Source organism: Rhizophagus irregularis, chromosome 3, assembly GCF_026210795.1.
Source record: "Rhizophagus irregularis chromosome 3, complete sequence".
Lineage (NCBI taxonomy): Eukaryota > Fungi > Glomeromycota > Glomeromycetes > Glomerales > Glomeraceae > Rhizophagus > Rhizophagus irregularis.
In genome coordinates this window covers 1,114,449-1,138,745 of record NC_089431.1, presented here as the reverse complement: position 1 = coordinate 1,138,745, position 24,297 = coordinate 1,114,449, and the positions used below count along the sequence as shown (strand labels likewise).

At 27.0% G+C, this 24,297-nt stretch overlaps 6 protein-coding genes across 6 annotated transcripts; all 6 read left to right on the top strand.

The window, feature by feature from the left end:
• Window positions 1–1,278: 1,278 nt before the first annotated feature.
• OCT59_020299 (uncharacterized protein) lies at window positions 1,279–1,983 on the top strand (the record flags this gene model as incomplete). The annotated part of the gene is made up of 3 exons (XM_025313509.2): window positions 1,279–1,334; window positions 1,450–1,517; window positions 1,670–1,983. 3 exons carry the CDS (start codon window positions 1,279–1,281, stop codon window positions 1,981–1,983), a joined length of 438 nt encoding a protein of 145 aa, XP_025187072.2.
• Window positions 1,984–4,960: 2,977 nt separating this feature from the next.
• Window positions 4,961–6,208, top strand: OCT59_020298 (uncharacterized protein; the record flags this gene model as incomplete). Its single annotated transcript, XM_025331479.2, has 5 exons — window positions 4,961–5,202; window positions 5,287–5,380; window positions 5,459–5,607; window positions 5,692–5,783; window positions 5,874–6,208. 5 exons carry the CDS (start codon window positions 4,961–4,963, stop codon window positions 6,206–6,208), a joined length of 912 nt encoding a protein of 303 aa, XP_025187071.1.
• A 1,912-nt stretch (window positions 6,209–8,120) lies between these two features.
• Window positions 8,121–9,373, top strand: OCT59_020297 (uncharacterized protein; the record flags this gene model as incomplete). The annotated part of the gene is made up of 5 exons (XM_025309016.2): window positions 8,121–8,368; window positions 8,448–8,541; window positions 8,620–8,768; window positions 8,862–8,953; window positions 9,042–9,373. 5 exons carry the CDS (start codon window positions 8,121–8,123, stop codon window positions 9,371–9,373), a joined length of 915 nt encoding a protein of 304 aa, XP_025187070.2.
• A 2,756-nt stretch (window positions 9,374–12,129) lies between these two features.
• Window positions 12,130–13,389, top strand: OCT59_020296 (uncharacterized protein; the record flags this gene model as incomplete). Its single annotated transcript, XM_066149096.1, has 5 exons — window positions 12,130–12,377; window positions 12,455–12,548; window positions 12,625–12,773; window positions 12,838–12,962; window positions 13,058–13,389. 5 exons carry the CDS (start codon window positions 12,130–12,132, stop codon window positions 13,387–13,389), a joined length of 948 nt encoding a protein of 315 aa, XP_065990043.1.
• A 5,328-nt stretch (window positions 13,390–18,717) lies between these two features.
• On the top strand, window positions 18,718–19,979 carry OCT59_020295 (uncharacterized protein; the record flags this gene model as incomplete). The annotated part of the gene is made up of 5 exons (XM_025324264.1): window positions 18,718–18,965; window positions 19,039–19,132; window positions 19,208–19,356; window positions 19,470–19,561; window positions 19,648–19,979. 5 exons carry the CDS (start codon window positions 18,718–18,720, stop codon window positions 19,977–19,979), a joined length of 915 nt encoding a protein of 304 aa, XP_025187068.1.
• Window positions 19,980–21,632: 1,653 nt separating this feature from the next.
• OCT59_020294 (uncharacterized protein) lies at window positions 21,633–22,859 on the top strand (the record flags this gene model as incomplete). Its single annotated transcript, XM_025324263.1, has 5 exons — window positions 21,633–21,880; window positions 21,955–22,048; window positions 22,118–22,266; window positions 22,360–22,451; window positions 22,525–22,859. The coding sequence occupies 5 exons, from the start codon at window positions 21,633–21,635 to the stop codon at window positions 22,857–22,859; spliced, it is 918 nt and encodes a 305-aa protein (XP_025187067.1).
• Between the last annotated feature and the right edge of the window lie 1,438 nt (window positions 22,860–24,297).

Here is a 24,297-nt window from a genome sequence, read left to right as displayed (position 1 = left end):
AAATAGCAATGCACAGACGATTCAAAATTCATTATAAATAATTACGTACGACCGCTGGTCACAGCATCGTAGATGAAGAAGCCAATCGGAAAAATTTTTTATGTTTAAGAAAATTAATTTTGTGTTAATTAAAGAATAACAGACGTGAGTATATATAGAAAAGTACTAATATAATGACCAATTAAATATTTTATTTTAAATGCTTATATGTATATTTTTAGTTTTTCATGAACGCATAAAAATGTTCATTATATACCCTATCATAAAAAGTTTGAATATATGTGTACATGACAATTATTTTGTTGAATTTTAAATATTATCAAGACGATTATAAATTTTCCCAAATGTTGTATATGTCATAAATGTCAAAAATGTAACTGTAGACTTTCATCGACAAATTTTGACATTTCAGTATATTTTCCGTATATTGCCTGAGCATTTTCCGGATAAAAAAACACAAACACAAAAAAGCATAACACAAAAGTAATTTTTTTGTCCAGAAACGGTCTGGAAACGGCCTAGAAAAAAGAAACTGCATCGTAACACACGTTATACGGAACATCTGACAAATCGTTACATAATACATAAATACCAATTAAATCGTCATGAAATTCATTGATATAAACAGTGAAATCCTCATTTTGTCCTTAGTAGAGTATTTTATTTATTTAAAAAAGGTTTATGCGATTATTTCATCAAGTAATTAAAACCATGGGTAATAACAATACCGGAATTTGACCAAATAGAATCGGAACAAGAAAATCAAGAAAGGCTATGGTATAATTATATCATCGAGTGATGTCGATACTATTGATAGACTACATATGTATCATTTTCTTAAAAGATATGTATTTCAAAATAATTTTTCTTCCCCAATTGAGGATAAGTTAACTGAAGGAGGGTGTAAGATTTTAGATATTGGATAAGTGATATTTTTTAAGTGACCATCTCAAAATATCGAAGAATTTTAAGGTACATATATTTATTTAAATGATTATTTAATTTTAAAAAAGGTGCGGCCCTGGAACATGGTTATTAGATTTAGCGAACAAATATGAAAATTCATATTTTTTTGGAGTTGATATTAATCCACTATAACCACAAGAAGTAATAAAATTTATAAATTTTATTTTATTTATGAAATAAAATCGAAAATTTGATTTATTATCCTACATAAATTGACAGATAAAACCAAATAATCTTGAATTCATCGAAGCCGATGTAACTATTGGATTATCATTTCACGATAACGAATTTGATTTTACACATGTAGAAAATATGGACCTTGTTTTTGCACCAGACCAATGGGATTTTGTTCTTTCTGAGCTCATCAGGTATTTCTTTTTTTTTTAAAAAAAAATCACCCATACATATGTCATATGTGCATCTTATTTTTGGGGTCTCCGGTTTATAAATATTTGTATATATACTGTATATACATTTTTACAGAATAACGAAACCAGGTGGATATATTGAAGTAGCTGGTAGTACTAGACATGATGGTCATGTTGGCGAAGGTCCGATTTTTCATAAAATAACAGACGCATGTAAATATATTCATTGCTTTTAATTTTAATTTTATGTATTATTGTAATTATAAGATACTAAATTTTCATTTTCCACAAATAAATATAATTATTAATTGCAGTTTGGACATATTTTTTAAAAGGAAATATAGAAACTGATTTGATGTATAATCTAGATTCAAAATTTGAATTACAACAAAATATAGGAGAAGTTCATCGAATTGAAAAAGATCTCATTATAGGTCCCAATGGTGATAAAACTGGTTTGGTTCTTCAAGATATTTATGTTTCTTATCTTACGTCGGAAATAGTAATTAAAAATCTTAGTGAAAAAATAGGAATTTCTGAAGAAGAATATAAGAATATGATAGAAAAAGATCTAATTGAGGAATTCAAACAAACCAGCCCTAAGATTTTTCATTTTAGATTATGGGTTCAAAAACAATTATCACAATAATAATGATTTTTTTTTTCCTATTATAAACAGTAAATTAAATAAAATATATTATGTAATAAAATTTTTTTCCCAGAAATCTAGTGTGTTATTGTACAGTTTTTTCACTAAAAATATAAAGTCAATTTTTACGTTTAAAAAATGTAATTTATACTCTTATTTTTGTTAGACGTTTTTTACTTTTAACACAACATTCATAGATCGACGAAATCCTGACGATCAGACGATACTCGGATTTGTATTTTAACGGGATCCTGATCGCCTATGATCAACAGGGTTCACCGACAATCATTTTCACGATCCGCAATTAGTACTATCGCGGATTATAGAAAAAGTTTTCCCAATAATAAAATAATTGTCGGTGAAATAAATACGACCCCAACAATGTAACTTGTACAGTAATGAAATTCTATCTGCTGTTCTGGAATTGATTTCATATCAGATCTAATAAATTAAGAAGTTGTGTACGAATTTTATAAAAATAAAACGCACCTAAATTATATTATCAAACAAATACTGTAAATAAATTCAAAAAGATCTTCCCTTCTTGAAAATCGAATTAAATTGTTTCAGCTAACTCAACAACCAAAGCTTTATACCCTAATTTATTTTCAATCAGTGAAGAAAAATTATTTATCGATATGATACGCTAATATCTGCTTCCCTAATTGATGTTCATAATCGGAAAGTGTAATTTTTATACTTATATATATATATTTTTAATAAAAAAAAAAATTTGCTTGAGACATTTAATTCTACAAATCCAATTATTTATATCATTTAATAATAAGAATAAGGTAAAACGTATTACTAATATTTTATAGTTTTCAGATTATTATATTCATTATTTTACACTATATATAATTTAAAAAAAAATTGTAAATTCACGAGAAAAACTGAGTTGAAAAAAATCAAGTAGAACTAATAGAACTGTAATTAAATTGGAAGTAGTAACGTTGCTCAACAATTTTCTTAACGGGCATCATGCAAACTTCAATTCTTCTAGTAGCAACGCACTGACTTTTAAGTAAAATTGTATATTATAAACAATTCATTATGAACAATTTACGTATGATCCGCCCGTTCCATTCTTCGGTCTGCGGTCCAGAACCGAACCGCATACCGGGACCGCAGTCCTATTAAATCGTTCCAAAAATTCTAAAAATTCCGTACTTGTCTTATATATATTTATATGCTATAAAGCCAGTACAGTACGGTACAGTTGCCAAATTTCTTTGATAACTATTATATTAAGCTAATATCTAAATAACCACCATGTTTGGTAATACAACTAAACTTACAGAGTTACAGCAGGTACGGTACGAAGTCACTTAATAAAATATAATACCTATAATATTCTTTTTTTAATTTAATTTTTAAAACTTACTATTTAAAGTTAAAGGAAATTTTTTATAAGATTAGTATTCATTTTGTCTATAATAAAACTGTAATGTGATCAATCATTATTTATATGATATTGCAATTTCTATGGTATTTCGGTACGATTGACATCGTACCTATCTTACCAATAATTCTGTACCTTACTTATTACACCATACTACTTTACTATATATTCAATGGACATTGGTGTCCAAATAATCTCTATGCTAAATGTAGAGTATATAGTGCCAATCGTACCGAAATACCATAGGAATTACAATATCACATGAATAACCTTTGGGTATGATTAATCATATTACATCCTTTAACTTTTTAATGGTAAGTTTTAAAATATTATAGGTATTATATTTTATTAGGTGACTTCGTACCGTACCTGTGAGTTTAGTTGTATTTATATTATAATATATACTGTACATCCAAAGAAACAGGTACGGTAAGATAGGCAAATGGAGAAAGCATATGGTTAAAGTTTCATACCTACTAAAAAACAATAAATCACAATACCGTAACAAAATGCACAAGACCGTAACCAAATAAATAACACCTCTAAATGTACAGCTATGGAGTAGTACGATCTGTATTAAGGTTCAATTGTAAGTATCAATTTGATCAACCGTGCCTATTGATTTGCTGAATATCCTCTTGCCTCAAAAAAAGAATAACATATACATATAAATTCATTTGTGTTCTTTAAAGTATAACAGATAACATTAAATAAATATTTTCTTAATAAAAACGTGAATATGTAAAGAAAGTACTACAGTCGGCTCGCGAATTTTTGTCCAGGCCTCCGTTATAGGATATTCGGGGAAAATCTGGTATTATACACAAAATAAAAAAATTGTTATAAGAAAAATTACGTTATACTGTATTAGGAGTTATTTAATATATACACTTATTATACGGATTATAGATTTTCTACTTCATTATGCGGTGTAAAGCATTTAATTAATAATATCCGGAGTATATATGCCGATATTTTTTTATGTACTACACTAAAAAATCGTTTATTGTAAAAATTCGGCATAACGCGAGTTCGTATAAAGCGAGCCGACTATATAACAATGAAATAAATGTAGCCAGTTAAAAATTTTTTACTTGAGAGTATCACAAAATTTCGTTCACTAAAAAAAACGGTATATACAGTATGTATATATACTTTAATTATTATACATAGAATGTTCATTACAGAAAGTTTATGAATGGTTTAAAATAATTAAATTTGTGTACGTGGCAATTTTTTATAAATCTTTTGTTGTTGAATTTAAATATTATTAAGATTATAAATTTCCCAAATTTCGTAATGTCAATTATCGCAAAAATGTAAGATTTTCATTGGAAAACCAGGAAGTTTGTTCATATGCCGCATTGACCTTCCTTTTTTTTATGCTTTTCGTAAAAAGTATTTTGAATATAGAAATATTGTAATACTCTTTATGTGAAACAATAACAGATAAAACCGGTCAAACAAAACATCTGACAAATCGTTACATAATACATAAATACCAATTGCAGTAAAATTAAAATTATATAAATAGATGAAACCATCCGCAATTATTTCATCTAATAAATTAAAATCATGGGTAATGTAAATTCACATTTAAAAAATAAACGATTATCAATAAAAAACCCGAAATTTCACCAAATAGAATCGGAACAAGGAAGTCAAGAAAACCTATTTTATTTATCATCGAGTGATATCGATTCTATTGATAGATTACATATGTATCATTTTGTTAAAAAACATATATTTCAAAATAATTTTTCTTCCCCGATTGAGGATAAATTAATTGAAGGAGAGTGTAAGGTTTTAGAAATCGGGTAAGCGATATTCTTCAAATGAACATCTCAAATATTTCAGAGAATTTTATGGTGCATATATTTATTTGACTATTTAATTTTAAGGTGCGGCCCTGGAACATGGTTATTGGATTTATCAAACAAATATGAAAATTCTTATTTTATTGGAATCGAAAATAAACCATTATATCCGCAAGAGGTATATTAAAATTCATAAGTTTTATTTTATTTTTAAAATAAAACAGAAATTTATCATTTTTCCTATATAAATTGATAGATAAAACCAAATAATCTTGAATTCGTCGAGGCCGATGTAACTGATGGATTACCATTTCACGATAACGAATTTGATTTTACACATGCAGAAAATATGGGCCTTGTTTTAACACCAGACCAATGGGATTTTGTTCTTTCTGAGCTCATCAGGTATTTCTTTTTTATTCTTTTTTTTTTAAAAAAAAAATAATACAAATAAATTTATACCATATTACCATATATATTTTTTAACAGGGTAACGAAACCAGGTGGATACATTGAAATATCTGACAGACGTAATGGTCATGTTGGCGATGGTCCTATTTTTCGTAAAATATCAGATGCAAGTAAGTATATTCATTGCTTTCAATCTTAATTTCGTGTATTGTGTATTTATATAAGTTACTAATTTTACTTTCCATGAAATATAATTATAGTGTGGTCAACTTTTTCAAAACAAAATATAGATACTAATTTGATATATAATCTAGAATCAAAATTTGAATTACAACCAAATATAGGAGAAGTTCATCGAATTGAAAAAGATCTCATTATAGGTCCCAATGGTGGTAAAGCTGGGTTGATTATTCATGATATTGGTATGTCTTATTATACATCGGAAATGTCAATTAAAAATCTAAGTGAAGAAATGGGAATTTCTGAAGAAGAATACAAACATATGATAGAAAACGATCTAATTGAGGAAATCAGTCAAACAAGCCCTCTTGATCTCCATCTTAGATTTTGGGCTCAAAAACAATTATCGCAATAATGATTATTTTTTTTATTTTTTTCTTTTCTGCTATGAATAAATTAAAATATAGTGATAAAATTTTTTTTTCCAGAATCTACTAGTGGACTATTATAAATGAATCAATCCAATTTTTCGACTAAAAATATAAAGTCACAATGTTTACGTTTAAAGTGTAATTTATTTCTTTTACTTATAACACAACCAACATTCGTAGATCGAACTTAAAAAATAAAAATTGGCTTAATAAAATGGTCTTAAATGATCTGGTTCAACTACCTGGAAGTATGGAACGCGCCTGAAAAAATAATTATCAAACAATAAGATTATATTCAAAAGATCCTTCCTTCTTGAATTAACTTAATTCAAGAACTATTAACATCCTTTATTTCCAATTTGTGAAGAAAAATTATTTTGAAATATATTTCCAACTATTCACGATTTAGTAATAAGAATAAGATAGAATGTAAACCTTACTATTAGGATTTTATGATTATCAGATTATTATGTTATTTTATGTAATTTAAAAAAGTATAAGACTAATTTTAACTCAGGGTGATTTAACCTGGGTGATTTAACTTACTAGTAAATTTTATATAATTATATAATTTTGCCCAAATTTTCAAAAAAAAAGTAAAATTATGATTACAATCAAAATTGAGACATTGTCAAAAATGTAAGAAAACTTGGTCATTATGCTCTATAATTTCCAAATTACCACCCCTGAAAAAACGCCAATTTCACCAAACCGCCCTATTCATGATAGAGTATATTTTTCATACCCAGGAAACCCCCTATATCATGCTATATAAAGTGAAATGTGATTTAACCCAGGTTAATTAACCCAGGGGCAAGTTAGCAAATTCTTTTAAAAAATATTGTAAATCTGCAAGAAAAACCGAATGTTGAAAAATCCGGGAAAATATTTTAGATAGAATTGGAATTAGATGGGAAGTAGTAAAGGACCCCGAGCTATACACAATAGAGTTTGCGTGAAATAAAAATAACGTGTAGTTCATTTCTTTTTTTGGTAATGCCAGCCGGAATTACGTAATTCTGGCCCTGAAGAAATGCGTAGAGCTAATAGTAAAAATCCGATCTCCTCAGTGTTACCTATTTACTGCATATATTGCACGTTGTTTGTTAACATTAAATGGGTATCATATTAATCAAATGAAATGCATGCAATCTTCAATTTTACTAATAACGCACAGACGGTCAGTAAATTATTTATATATTATTATAAATAATTAATCACGTATGACTGTCGGTCATAGCGTCGTAGATGAAATTGTAATTAAAAAATAGAATCAGTCAACCGGAAAATTTTTTTTATATATTAGCTAATTAATTTATGTTCATTAAAGCATAACAGATAACATTAAAACAAATATTTTCCTTAGTAAATACATGAATATGTGAAGAAAGCAATACGAAATAAGTTAACCAATTAAAAAAATTATTTTATTTAATACCATTACTTGAAAAAAATATTACAAATTTCTTTAATTAGCTTAAAAAAATGCATGAACTGAATAGAATGTTCATTACATCCTATCCTGTATTTATGAATGGTTTGAATTAATTAAATGTATGTGCACGTGACAGTTTTAAAATTTAAATTTCAAATGTCTTTCATTGGCATGCCAAGGAATTTCTTTGTTCATAGCCGAATTATCCTTTTTTTTGATGATTTTGTAAAAAGTTTTTTAAATATAGAAATATTGTAACACACGTTATATGATAAAAGGTTAACATAAGCAGAACATCTGACAAATCGTTACATAATGCATAAATACAAATTAGATTGTCATACAAGACGAAACATTAAAATCTCATCTTCATTATATAAATAGACAAAATCTTTTGTCCTTAACAGAGAACTTTATTTAAAAAAGTTTATGTGATCATTTCATCTCAAGAAAATAAAATCATGGGTAATATCAATTCATATTTAAAGCATAAACGATCAACAATAAAAAACATCCCGGAATTTGACCGAATAGAATCAGAACAAGAAAGACAAGACAAGCTATTGGACTATTATTTATCGACTGATGTCGATTCTATTGATAGATTACATATGTATCATTTTTTTAAAAGATATATTTTTCAAGGTAATTTTTCTTCCCCAATCGAGGATAAATTAATTAAAGGGGAATGTAAGGTTTTAGATATAGGGTAAGTGACATCTTTCAAGTAAACATTTCAAATATCTCGAAAAAATATGTTTATTTGAATGATTATTTAAATTTTTAAGGTGCGGCGCTGGTACATGGTTATTAGATTTAGCGAACGAATATGAAAATTCATATTTTTTTGGAGTTGATATTAAACCAATTTTTCCGCAAGAGGTAATAAAATTTATAAATTTTATTTTACTTATTAAATAAAACCGTAAATTTGATCCTTTGTCCTATATAAACTGATAGATAAAACCAAATAATCTTGAATTTATCGAAGCCGATATAACTAATAGATTACCATTTCATGATAACGCATTTGATTTTGCACATGTAGAAGGCATGAGCCTTATTTTTACACCAGACCAATGGGATTTTATTCTTTCTGAGCTCATCAGGTATTTAAAAAAAAAATAAATTATCCATACAAATATATCATATTTTGCGTATTCAGTTTATTCGTAGTATACTGTACATATTTATTTTTACAGAGTAACGAAACCAGGTGGATATATTGAGGTAGCTGGTAGACGTAATGGTCATGTTGGTGATGGTCCTGTTTTTCGTAAAATGTATGATGCAAGTAAGAATATTCATCGCTTTTAATTTTAAACTCATGTATCATTGTAATTATAAGATACTAAATTTTCACTTTCCACAAATGAACACAGTTTGGGCATTTCGTTCGAAACGAAATATAGATACTGATTTGATATATAATCTAGATTCAAAATTTGAATTACAATCAAATATAGGAAAAGTTCATCGTATTGAAAAAGATGTTATTATGGGTCCTAATGGTGGTAAAATTGGTTTGGTTATTCAAGATATTAGTATTTCTTATTTTACGTCGGAAATGACAATTAAAAATCTAAGCGAGGTAATAGGAATTTCCGAAGAAGAATTTAAAAATATAATAGAAAAAGATCTATTTGAGGAATTCAAACAAACAAGCCCTAGGATTTTCCATGTTAGATTTTGGGCTCAAAAACAATTATCGTAATAATGATTCTTCTCTGTTAAAATAAGTTAAAAATATAGCATAAATATTTTTTTTTTTCAGAAAGATAATGTGCCTATTGTAAATGAATCAATCCAATTTTTCGACTATAAATAAGTTAATGTTTACGTTTAAAATGTAACTTATACTTTTTTTATTATTTCCTGAAGTATGTTAAACGTTTTTACTTATAACTCAACATTCATATATCGATCTCAAAAATATTGACGAAATTTTATGTTTTCTGGGATGAACATTGATTTTATATCAAGTCTAATAGATTAAGAATTTGTGTGCGAATTTTATAATGAAAATACTATATATCTGGTACACACTTAAAAAAAAATTTTAAATGTATAAAAAATGTTATATTCAAAAAGATCCTTTCTTCTTGAAAATTGAATTCAGTCAACATAACATCTGATCCAGAGCTTTAAATAATTTATTTAAATCAGTACGTGGAGAAAAATTATTTGAAAGATATTAAAATATGGTGACAATACGATATGCTGGTACCTGTTTCGATTCTTAGAAATTTGAAATCATAATTGGAAGACTATTATTTTTTTCTTTTTAGTTCAGTTAAAAAAGAATAGTGCTTCATTTCGAACTCGACCCGAGTGTAAAAGCCATGACCCGAACAGTACCCGAACTAAACTCGCTCATGTTTTGATCTGAATAACTCGGGTTGACCCATCAAATTTCTTTACAGCTGATTTCATAATGTACGGGACACTTGGCAAATTTTTGCCGAGAGCTGACATTGTCGGTAGCTAATCATCCCAAAGGGTGTCACGTGACAATAGCTAAATCATGTGTTCGGCATATAAATTTGCCAAGTGTCCTGTACATTATGAAATCAGCTGTAATATATATATATATATAATTGTTAATTAAATATACAGTATAATAAAAATATTCGGTTCTTCATGCAGTCACGGGCCACTAAATTATGTGACCCCAACCCGACCCGATTAGAAAATAGAAACTCTACTAAGATTTTGTGATTTTCAGTAATTTTAAAAAAAATTGTGGATCCACAGGAAAAAAGCTGAAATCTTAAAAACCGGGAGATATAATTGGAATTAGTAACGTTGTTTGACAAAGATCGATTTTCTCAACATTGGGTGAGTAGTGTACAGGCATTTCTAAAATGTGAAAAAAGTTGATTGCCTGAGGCTTATTAAAATTCACAACTAAAGGAAGAACAGTTGCTCTACTAGCAACGCACGGACGGTCTCAGTAAATGTGCATTATATACGAATCATCATTATAAACAATCAAAGTTGTAATAAAAAAATCGAATCAGCCAATCGAAAGAAAATTTTTAGAAAATTAATTTTATATTCATAAAAACAAATATTTTCTTAATAAATAAATGCGTCCCAGAAAGGGATTTACTACGAAATCCTGACAATCAGAATCCTGCTACAAGACGCTCACAATCCCGACAAATAATAATCCCGAAACTTCGGAATCCCGTAACCACATTATTCCCGACATTCATTATCCCGAAACTATCCTCCTAGCAATTGAAATATAATGACATAATATAGAAATTCTAAAAAATGATTTATTAAAATCTTTAATCAGTATATTGAAAAAATAAAAAAATTATTGTATCTTTATGACGCAATAATTTAATTTTACAATAATCATTAATATTTGCGAAGTGATTCTTAATTTTTTGCGATGTATTATTAAATTCATTAAAATATTAATAAAAAAAATATTAATTTTACAATAAAACATTAATATTTGCGCAGTGATTTTGCAAATCATATTTGCGAAGTATCATTGCAGATTAATAATGTTACTGAATTTTTGCGATGTATTATTAAATATTAATAAAAAAAACAATAACATTTATTTTTGCAATATTAAAAAAATTATTATTTTACAATAGAAACTATAATTTTGCGATATTTTAAAAATTGTTACATATTTATTACGTCTATAAAAAAAGTAATAAAAAAAAAAAATATCGTATCAGGAATCAGGTGGTTACGGCTCCCCCCAGAAAGTACTATTCCTCACCTTAGGTGATTTGATATACTTACCTGTCATATGACCTTTGTTAAGGTATTTGTAGTAGGCAAATTACCTATAAGCTATACAAAGCTTGTATAAGTAAAATTTTTTCGTCAAAAAAAAAAAATATTCTTTTTTTAGAAAATAATCGGCATGACGTCATTTTTATATATTAAATTTGGGGGTAAGAAATTACCCGGGCGAGTTTTCATGCTTAATAGTATCACAAAATTTTGTTTTAATTATAATAATTATTGTGCATGAATCCTATCCTAAACTGTAATAAACAAAGGTTTGGATTAACTAATTATGTGTAGGTACTGTGATAAATTTCTTTATAACCTTTGAACTTCGGACGATTATAAATTTTTGAATTTTCAAACGTCGTAAATAATGTCGTTCATAAATTTTGTATATTTTTATTGATATGAGAAGGAATTAATTTCTTTGTACATATGTCGTATTGAACTTTTTTTTAATGCTTTAATAAGATTTTTTTAAATTTAGAAATATTGTAACGCACGTTATATGGAAAGAAAAAAAAACTTATAAACAAAATATCTGACAAATGTTACACGATACATAAATATGCAGGGAGAAACTTTAAAAAAATTTCATCTACGCTATAAAATAGATGAGATATTCTTTTTGTCCCTTACAAAGATCTTAATTTAAAAAAAGTTTATGTGATTATTTCAATTTATTTTATTCTCAAAGAAATTAAAACAATGGGTAATAAAAATTCACGTTTAAAGCATAAGAAGTCAACGATAAAAAAAATCCCGGAATTTGACCAAATAGAATCGGAACAAGAAAGACAAGATAAGCTATTGGACTATTATTTATCGACCGATATCAATTCTATCGATAGATTACATATGTATCATTTTCTTAAAAGGTATCTATTTCGGGGTAATTTTTCTTCTCCAATTGAAGATGAATTAATTAAAGGAGGGAGCAAAGTTTTAGATATAGGGTAAGTGACATTTTTCAACAAATATCTTGGGAATTTTATGATACATATATTTGTTTGAATGATTATTTATTTTTAAGGTGCGGCCCTGGAACATGGTTATTAGATTTAGCGAACAAATATGAAAATTCTTATTTTTTTGGAGTTGATTTTAAGCCAATTTTTCCACGAGAAGTAATAAAATTCATAAGTTTTATTTAATTTTAAAATAAAAACCGAAATTTATCATTTTTCCTATATAAATTGATAGATAAAACCAAATAACCTTGAATTCATCGAAGCTGATGTAACTGATGCACTATCATTTCATGATAACGAATTTGATTTTACGCACATAGAACATATGAGCCTTGTTTTAACATCAGACCAATGGGATGTTGTTATTCCTGAGCTTGTCAGGTATTTTTTTTTTTTTTTTGAAAAAAAATTATTCACGTAAGTATATCATATTTGGGTATTCCAGTTTATTAATATACTGTACATATATATTTTACGGAGTAACGAAACCAGGTGGATACATTGAAGTATCCGATAGACGTAATAGTTATGTTGGCGAAGGTCCGATTTTTCGTAAAATGTCAGATGCACGTAAGTATTTTCATTTCTTTGAATTTTAATTTCATGTATTATTGTAATTATAATATACTAATTTTTCATTTTCCACAAAACATAATTAATTACAGTTTGGGCATCTTGTTCGAAACGAAATATTGATACTAATTTGATATATAATCTAGATTCAAAATTTGAATTACAACCAAATATAGGAAAAATTCATCGAATTGAAAAAGACCTTATTATAGGTCCCAATGGTGGCAAAATTGGTTTAATTTTTCAAGATTTAGCCTTTTCTTATTATATATCGGAAATGGCAATTAAAAATCTAAGTGAGGAAATGGGAATTTCTGAAGAAGAATACAAAAATATGACAGAAAAAGATCTAGTTGAGGAATTTAAGCAAACTAGCACTGAGTGTGTTCATTTTAGATTTTGGGCTCAAAAACAATTATCGTAACATACTAATGATACTAGTACATCACATAATTTATATTGATGAAATTCCTGGAAATATTAATTTCATATCAAGTCCAATAAATTGATAATGTATATAAAAATAGTCACATATCTTTATCTTCATTCGCTGATTTGAGATCGTGATTCGATTTTGGTTTTAAATTTTAACAATTTGAAATTGTTAATGTTATAATTAGAAGGGTTATTTTTATTTTTAATAAAACTATAACTATTTTAAGCTTTTAATTTTAAATCCTGCATATCTAACTAAAACTGCTTAATGCTTAATTTTGATATCGCTGTACAAATATGACTAAGTTCTTACGTAACATTTCATTTGATGATGTAATAAAGCATATTTGTGCTTCTTAATCAGTGATACAAACCAAAATCAGGTAAATCAATTTATCATATGATAATAATTGTATATCCACGTCCCCGACATTCCTTTTTTTTAAAAAAAAATAAAAATAAAATAAACAAAAAAAAAATAAAATAAAATAAACAAAATAAACAAAAAAAAATAAAATCGAAAAAATAAAAGAACATAAAATAAAAGTAGATTTTATGATTTTCAGATTATTAAAATATTTGTTATTTTATTCGTGTAATTTTTTAAAAAATTGCAAATCTATAGGAAAAGAAAACGAATTTTAAAGAAATCAGAAAAAAGAATTCAGGCAGAATTGGAAGAAATAACATTGTTCAACAAATCGATTTTCTTAGCATATCGTCATATCAATGAAATGCGTGCAATTATTAATTCTATGTGCAGACATTACAGTAAATTGTACATTATAAAAATTCAGTATAAACAATTACGTGTAACTGGTCATAGCGTAGATAAAAATTACAATCAGCCAATCGGATTTTTTTCTTTTAATTTGTATTCATAAAAGCATAACAGTTAATATAAAGCAAAATATTTCTTAATAAATACATGAGTATAACATATACACACATATATAAAGAATAATAAGAATAATGAAATAAGTTAACCAATTAAAAATTTTTTATTTTAATATGCTTGACAGTGACACAAAATTTATTCGGGTTTTAAAAAAAATTTTTTTTTTGTTATGCATTAAATGGAATATTCATTATTTACAAATTAATTAAATATATGCACATTTAAATATTATTAAGACGATTATAAATTTCTCTAAGTGTCATAAATTTCGAAATGTGAATTAAACTTAGACTCTATTAGCGCGCCAAGAGATTCCTTTTTTTTTTATGCTTTCGTAAAAGATTTTTAAATATAGAAATATTAACGTCCATATGGCAAGATAAGACAAAAAAGCTTTTAACGTAAGCAAACATCTCGCGTTTCATATCATGCTGACAAATTGTTACATAATACGTAAATAACAATTAAATCGAGTGGGATTCTCCCGAAATCCCGACAACCATAATCCCGATGTGATAAAATCTTGACACTCCTATTCCCGACTAAGACAATATCCCGAATGATTAAAATACTGAAAGAATTATATCCCGAATAGTCCAAAATCTGGAATTCAAAATTCCCGAAAGTTCAAGTTACTGATGAGTCAAAATCCCGACACAATAAAGAAAAGAATTTTTTCATGTGACCATTTATGTAATAAATCGTAGTGATTGCACAATTGTTAATAATTTGCATAATTTGCCAAGGAGTTATTATGTCAATTACTACTGCGTGATCTCACTATATATTATACTGTAACATGTAAGTCATAAATCAAAATTGCAATTTTTTATCATTTAAATTGGAAATAGTGCATATGTATTGTATATATGATTGTATTAATTGTCGCAAATTATATAATCAGTAGGAAATGATCTTCCTAGTAAACAAAAATCAAAGAGATACTCAAAATTATAATATTGTGTCGGGATTTTGACTCATCAGTAACTTGAACTTTCAGGAATTTTGATACTTTCGGGATTTTGATCGTTCAGTATATTGTCTCTGTTAGGAATACGTGCCTCGGGATTTTATCATATCGGGATTGTGCTTGTCGGGATTTCGTGGTAAACCCAAATCGAGTGTAGGGAAAAACGTTAAGAATTTATATATTAAAAGGTTTAATATTTTAGGATATATAAATATTTTATTAAATTGTTAACTTGAATTGGAATATCATGAATAAAATAAACTTTAATTCTTAAAGAGTTCCAAATTTTATTATCTGCTCACTCTGCCGATAATTTAGTAATAATCTAATAAATCTCTAAACATATTGATTTTTTAATGAAAGGCACAAGTACATTAAAAAAAAAAAAATTTTTAATGATATATATACAGTATACATTTTGGTTGATAAAAATTTATATGGCCAATGAAAATTTATTTAGATATGGAAGTATATATAATATGCTTAGTATTATTTTTCACGTTAAATAAATTTCAGTATAATTTTTGCAAACGAAAACAAACATATATAAGCCAGTGAAATTGAATGAGGTTTGATTCGCATTATATGATATTTAAATACCCAAATTTAAAATCTTGATTTTATGTATGAACTATGAAAAGTATTTCTTTCAAAATTTCTTTGCTCCTTATCTGACGGTCTTGTATTAAATAAAATTGTAAGGAAATAAAATAAAATAGATAATAAAAGGCGGAAAAAAATGACCAAAAAAGATGAAATATAGAAATGGGCACGACCAAAAAGCAAACGAAGTGAAAAAAAAATGGCGAGATAAAACTAAAAAAATAAACATTAAAGAAAGAAGCTGCAAAAAAAAGAAAAAAGCGAGATAAAGATAAAATAAAAAAAGAGAAAAAAAATAACATAAAAGAAGGGGTGAAGTTAATGTTAAAAAAAGGAATAGTAAACAGTGAAATAAATGAAGTAAGACAGCGAAATGTAATAAAAAGAGGATAAATCGAAATTTGCGGACGAAAATAATTTCGCCCAATTTGATCTCTCCAAATTAGGGTTTCGGAGGTTTCGGATAGTTTCGGACTTATAGGAAGTTCACTGGGCGAAATGTTCTGGATTTTAAAAGTAGTTTCACCAGCAACAATAGTCGAAATAACAAAAGATGTGGGATAAAAGATAATAAAAGATGGTTAACTAAAAAAAAATGACAGACAAAAAATGAAAAAAACTTAAAATGATGAAAAAGCATGTGATTGTACTTTTTTAGGGTATCAGGACTTTTCGCCGATATCCATTTCGCCGAAGGGATGTTTCGCCGAAATGCCATTTCACTGAAACTCCATTTCACCGAATTTCATTTCGCTGAAGCCATTTTACCGAATGGACATTTCGCCGAATGGATATTTTGCCGAATGAACATTTCGCCGAAAAATTGTTTGTTCCATTCGGTTATTTTATTGTTTATACTGTATACTAAATTTTTGAATTAGATGATTTTTATTAAATTTATCTCATTGTTTATAATAAATACATTAATCTTTTTTTTTATTTACTTTTTCGTTAATAAATGTTTTCAGGAAAATGTTTATTGCTAAATGTTAAAGTGATAATATCCTGAAAAAAAAGATAAAATTATTTTTAGAAAATTGCTAAAAGCTCACCTGTGTGGATGATCACCATACTAGTACTTTTGGCCAGAATTAAAAATCTAACAAAACACTGGCCGGCATTACATGATAAGCAATGGGCGTCCTTAACGTACAATGGGGGTGTTCGATATTAACGTACGAACTGGCCTGATTTTAGGAGTAATACACTTGCATTAAGGAACCGTTTAGCAATACCTTATTTTTTTATTTGTATTGCGCGATGAATATTTTTTATAAAAATGTCATCTTCGACGATATGTCCATTCGGCGAAATGGAATTCGGTGAAATGGACTATTCGATGAAATGGATTCCATGAAATGCACTTTCGGTGAAATGTCCTTTCGGCGAAACATCCTTCGGTGAAACATCCCTTCGGCGAAGGATACTGTATTGCCTAATCAGATATTATCATAGAATGATAAACCCTGGTTAACTCTTATTCATTATTTTTTAACTTGAAGTCTCTACGTGGTGTTCAGGAGAAACAGATACAGTTACCAGAGCAGGCATCGAATATTAAAAATTAGTTTCAAATTTATATCTTTTTATAATATAATATTCTTTTTATTTTTACATATTACATTTTATTTTAAAATTGTAAAGAGTTTTTCTATTTACGACAACTTTGACGATCTGGCAAGTTTTCAGCTACAAATGTATGGATTTATTGTAACGGGACACTTAGCAGATTGTAGCCTATAAAAGATCTCGCATACAAATCCAATAATAATTTACTAAAAAAAAAATTAAATTACAATTTTTACTTAATTTTACTATATTAAATATAATCATTATTATTTATTTTCAATAGCTATTGCGAACTGAATATTAAGTAGAATTTATATTAACCGGAAAATTTCCTATTATTTATCCGCTGTTTATAAAGCATATTCTTTTTACATAATGTCTTGCATTTAACTGGTTTATTTTATTAATTCCAGATTATTCTGGTTTCTTTAAATAATTCTGTAACTAGAATTTTTTGATGACACGTCGTGGTTTCTTGATGTTCTTGCTCATCTATTTTTTGTTAAATAATAACGTGGCTAAATATCACGTTGACCGGCTACATTTTTTCCGATTCCGATGTCCTAAGCATCTACAAAAATGACTTACCAAAAGGTGAATGGTGATTACCCGAATATATTAAATATTCTTATCGGTGGCGGATTCTTTATCCGGATGCTAATCAGATACAATCGCTAATTCTTAAATCTTAGTAGGGTTGTTATTTGTCGCTATTTTATTCTATTTATTTTAATTATGAAAATCAATAATTGATATACTAATTAAAATGAAAACTTAAATTGATAAGATTTTAGGAGGGGTACTTCTTCCTTTGGATCCCTGTAAAAAATTTTATCCGTAATTTCTGTAAAAACTCCGTGAATATGATACATTTACGGAAAAAATAACTAAAAACCTAAGCAACTTATATATTTCCTTGTTTTGAGACTATTAATTCCGGGAATGCGATACATTTATGGAAATAACATGGAATAAAAAAACACGGAATAAATTTTTTATACAATTTAAGAAAAATGAGATGAAAATCCAGACATAACAGTACCTCGGATTATTTTTAAAAATGTTACAAAACAGAATTTTGGATTAGCAACTGTTTTTTAAAGGACTTAATGGCTTGAATATTTGGTAACACAACGTCCAGTCGTCCATAGAAAGTCTCGCGTTTTATTTGTTATACATTATTGTAGATCGGCATGTAGATCATTTGTTTTTCTATTAAATTGGTAGAAAAAATTTTATACAATAATTTTCACCTTACATGCTTTATTTTTTAAACCATGGGTAATAAAAATTCACGTTCAAAACATGAACGATCAGTAATCAAAAATATACAAGAATTTAACCAAATAGAATCAGATCAAGAAAGACATGAAAAGTTATTGGAATATTATTTCTCGAATGATACCGATTTTATGGATAGACTTCATGTATTTCATTTTCTTAGACAACATGTATTTCAAAGTAATTTTTCTTCCCCAATTGAAGATAAATTAATTGAAGGAGGGTATAAAGTTTTAGATATTGGGTAAGTTAATCTTTCAAGTAAATATTTTTTATGATACTCATATTTATTTGAATGATTATTTAAATTTTTTAAGGTGCGGCCCTGGTACATGGTCATTAGATTTATCAAGCAAACATGCAAATTCTAACTTTATTGGAATTGATGTTGAACCAATGTTTCCACATGAAGTAAGAAAATTTATGAAATTTTATTTATTAAATTAAATCAAAAATTTGACCCTTTCTTTTCATATAAATTGATAGATAAAACCAAATAATGTTAAATTTATTGAAGCCGATGTATCTAATGGATTATCATTTGGTGATAATGAATTTGATTTTACACATATAGAATTAATGAGACTTATTTATACATCAGATAAATGGGATTTCATTTTTTCTGAGTTCATTAGGTATTTCTTTTATTATTAAATTTTTTTTTTAAAGAAAAATACAATCCACATATCTATATCATGTTTTGCTTCTGCCAATTTTTAAATAATATTATATTATTTTTTTTTTTTAGAGTAACGAAACCAGGTGGATATATTGAAGTATCTGGTAGACGTAATGAAGATGTTGTAAGAGCTCCGATTTATAGTAAATTGATGGATATAGGTAATTATATTCATTGCTTTTAATATTAATTTCATGTATTAAGTGTATTACAAGTTAGTACTTATTTTTATTTTCCATAATTATAGTTAATATAAGTGGTACAAAACGAAATTTAGATGTAAATTTGATTTATAATCTAGAATCAAAATTTGAGTTGCATCCGAATATAGAAAATGTTCATCGAATTGAAAAAAAATTTATTATAGGACCCAATGGTGATAAAATTGGTTTGATTACTCAAGATCTGGCTTTAACTCATTTCAAAACAGGACCGTTAAGTAAAATTCTGCCTGAGGAAATGGGAATTTCTGAAGAAGAATACAAAAGTATGATAGAAAAAGATCTAACCGAAGAATTCGAACAATCTTGTTCTGAAAGTATTTATGTTAGGATTTGGGCGCAAAAACAATTAATGTAATTATGATAATTCATTTTTTCTTTTATTATGAATAAATTACGTCAAACAAGATAATTTTAAACAAACCCCATAGCAATTGCAGCAAGAAGTTACTTTATGATTATAAATCTTTTAATCGATGCGCATTATTATCACGCTATTTATTCGTGAAAAAATTTATGTAATTAAAGAGATGGTACCATTATATGCAAGTTGACATACTATATTCATCGATTCGAAATCGTATAAGTAAAAGGATGTAGAACAAGAATTTAATAATACAAATTTGATGATTCAATAGTTTATGTTCTGGGCAGTATAATAGTAATAAATTGTGTTAACAATAATTGTTGAAACGATCGTCCATCCGGATAATCCATCTTATACCCGAACCCAGATAACGGATAATTTTCCGGATACATCATGACCCAGAAAATATATATAGGGTAAGGTCTACCATCATAGTAAGGTTTTGATTTGCGTACAGTTTAGGAATTTTTTGTTTATTCTGTATTCAGGATCAATCATATTGCATACTATTTTTATTAAAAAATCTTAATATGTACGAATTAATATCTTTGATATTTTTGACGCATCATTAGATTAAATATCACACATATTAACTTTTGGACGTCTGCGTAATAACACCCTAACCAATATCTATTATTTATTTAGTTTCTTAATATAATATTAAAGTTGTTTTCTAAAGATTTTAATACCGATCATGATGTATTGATGCAATGATGTACTGTATTGTTATATTAAATTTAATTGTATGTGGTGAAAAGTAGATTTAATAAATTATGGAAGTACAAACATATAATAAATATATAAATAAAAAATTTAAGGTCTGAAATTTTATTTGTATATTTTTATGGAAACTCCCCTGCGTACAGCTATTAGTAAGAAGTTCAAAGACCACCTGACCCTTATTATATATTTCTGGGACATCCGTCACGGATAAATCCGGATTAAGCCGTCGGATAATCCTTATTCACATTTTTGCGGGTTAAAAAAAAACTCAAATGCGGTGTCACGTGATTTTAATACCGGCCAGCATTAATGATTAAGGTATACAGATAGTTTGTGTGTTCAATCAAAGACAGATTATCTATAGCCATTTTTAGTTCTTTATTAAGTATAGATATTATTAAAAAAATAAAAAAAAGAATTAAATTAATTTAGTTTAATATAGTTGTCATTTATCATTTTTATTTTATATGAAATCAACAATTGATATACTAATAACAATGAAAACTTAAATTGATAAGATTTTCGGAAGAGTATTTCTTCCTTTAGAAGCAATCTAAGAAAAATCTCGTTAATCTCGGAAGAAAGATGAAAATCTTGACTGATTTACAAGTTATTTTTTTTAAAACTGTTACCCAAATCGGCAAAATAATATGCAGATTAATTGAGATCAACAAATTGTTTTTTAGAGAGTATAATGAGCATTATGGTAACTTAATAGTTTGAAGATTTGTAACACAATCGTCTATTCGTCCATTGAAGTTTCGCGTTTATTTGTTGTACATTATTTTTAAATCGTCATACATGGTAGATCATTTAATATTTCCTTAAATTGTACCCCTTTTTTTTGTTCTTGACGGATAATTAATATAAAAAATTTTTATAGGATAATTTCACCTTAAAGTATTTTATTTTTTTTAAATAATGGGTAATAAAAATTCACGTTCAAAACATGAACGATCATTAATCAAAAATATACAAGAATTTAACCAAATAGAATCAGATCAAGAAAGACATGAAAAGTTTTTGGGATATTATTTCTCGACTAGTACCGATTCTATTGATAGGTTTCATGTTTTTCATTTTCTTAGACAATATATATTTCAAAGTAATTTTTCTTCCCCAGTTGAGGAAAATTTAATTAGAGGAGGGTATAAAGTTTTAGATGTTGGGTAAGATATCACTCAAATGAACAATTTTTTTATGATACATATATTTATTTGAATAATAATTTTAAATTTTTAAGGTGCGGTCCTGGTACATGGTTATTAGATTTATCGAGCAAATATGAAAGTTCTTATTTTTTTGGAGTTGATAGTGAACTAATGTTTCCACAAGAAGTAAGAAGAATTTTATTATTTATTAAATTAAATCAAAATTTTGACCTATCTTTCTATATAAATTGACAGATAAAACCAAATAATGTTGAATTTTTCAAAGCTGATGTGTCTGCCGGGTTATTATTTGGTGATAATGAATTTGATTTCACACATATAGAATTAATGAGACTTATTTATACATCAGATAAATGGGATTTCATTCTTTCTGAGCTAATTAGGTATTTCTTTTATTATTATTATTATTATTTTAAAGAAATACGATCCATATATATGACATATTTTGCTTTTAATAATTTTTAAATAATATTTAGAGTAACGAAACCAGGTGGATATATTGAAGTAGCTGATAGACGTAATGAAAACGTTGAAAGAGCTCCAATTCTTCGTAAATTAATGGATACAAGTAATTATATTTATTACTTTTGATATTAACTCATTATCACAAGTTACTTAATTTTTTATTCCCATAATTATAGTTAATGAAAGTGGTTTAAAACGAAATGTAGATATAAATTTGATTTATAGTCTAGAATCAAAATTTGAGTTACACCCGAATATAGGAAATGTTCATCAAATTGAGAAAAAAATTATTGTAGGACTCAATAGTGACAAAATTGGTTTGGTTTCTCGAGAACTGGCTTTAGCTTTTTTAAAATCAGAACCGATATTAATTAAATTTCTGTCTGAGGAATTGGGAGTTTCTGAAGAAGAATACAAAAAATTGATAGAAAAAGATCTAGTTGAGGAATTTGAACAAGTTTATTCTGAAAGTATTTATGTTAGAATTTGGGCTCAAAAACAATTAACATAATAATAATAATATTTTTTTTTTTTTCTATTATGAATAAATTACGTCAAACAAGATAATTTAAACAAAACCACATGCAATTGCAGCAAAAAGTTACTTTTATGATTATAAATATTTAATCGATACACTCTCTTTTCATGCATTATTGTTTTTCACATCGTTATTACGCTATTAATTCGTAAAATAAAAATTTATGTAATTAGAGATTTAGTACCATAATATGCAAAGGTTACGCGTCGAATGATTTCCCGACAGGACATTTGCCCGACAGGTTTGGCCAATGTTATGCATAGTTATGCACGAACACGTGATCAAGCGGCCAGCGTTAGGCTGTCGGGAAAATGTCTGTCCTGCCGAAACGGTCTGTAAGCGTATGCAAGTTGACATATATTGTTCGATATAAGATTTAAATTTTTACGCTATCAAATGAATATTAATTATGTTAATCAATAAAATTTCTAAAATGATAAAGCAATTGAAATAAAAAATACTCTATAGGACCCCGAAATATATATAAAAAAGTAAGGTGGCCTTCGAACTTTTTACTAATATCTGTACGCAAGGGTTTTCTATTAAGTTCAGTACGCAAAATTACCTCCTTACTTTGGATAATTGGAAAAATACGCAAATTATTTCCTTGCTTTGGATAATTGGAAAAAATACGCAAATTAATTTACTAACCACCGATCATCATGTGATTTACCTATTGTTTTTGTTGATCAAACAAACATTTAACGTTTATCGAAGAATAATTTTTTTTTAAAAATTTTTAAAAAAATTTAATAACTTTATATGCCACATAATTATATAAATGTATTTATTAAATGCATAAGCATTACACATTTTTTTTGCACTAAATAAAGTTTTTTTGCACTAATAGTTATTTATATTTATCTCAATGAAATATATATATATATAATGATCAGCCAAATTACTAAAAATACGCAAAATAAACCCTTACCTAAACAAAAAACCTGTTAAAAATAAGCATTTTAATAGTCTAAAAAATCCTCAGGTTGTACGCAAATCAATGCCTAACTCCGTAAAATTTCTCTATGCTGGCAACGCAATTATGCACCCCCTACATAGGGTCCTACTCTCATCATTTGCAAATTTAAAAAGTTTATTTCGTTTTTTTAGCCCTATAAAAAGTTTATTGCGTGTTTAATGTATCATATTCACGGAGTTTTTACAGGAATTACAGGTAAGATTTTTACATGATAGCTGATATAATAAAATCATCTACAGTTCTACTAAAGCTCTATTGATGAATTTTCCATTTTCAGTAACTAAAAACAGATTATTATGGCATAATCTACCGACTTCTGACAGGAATTGATCACATGTGTTTTATTTAATTGTCGCTCATATGGTTATCATGCGTTGAGAATGACTGTAATTAGTCAATTTTGTACGACTTTCATTTCAAGCTATATTTGCA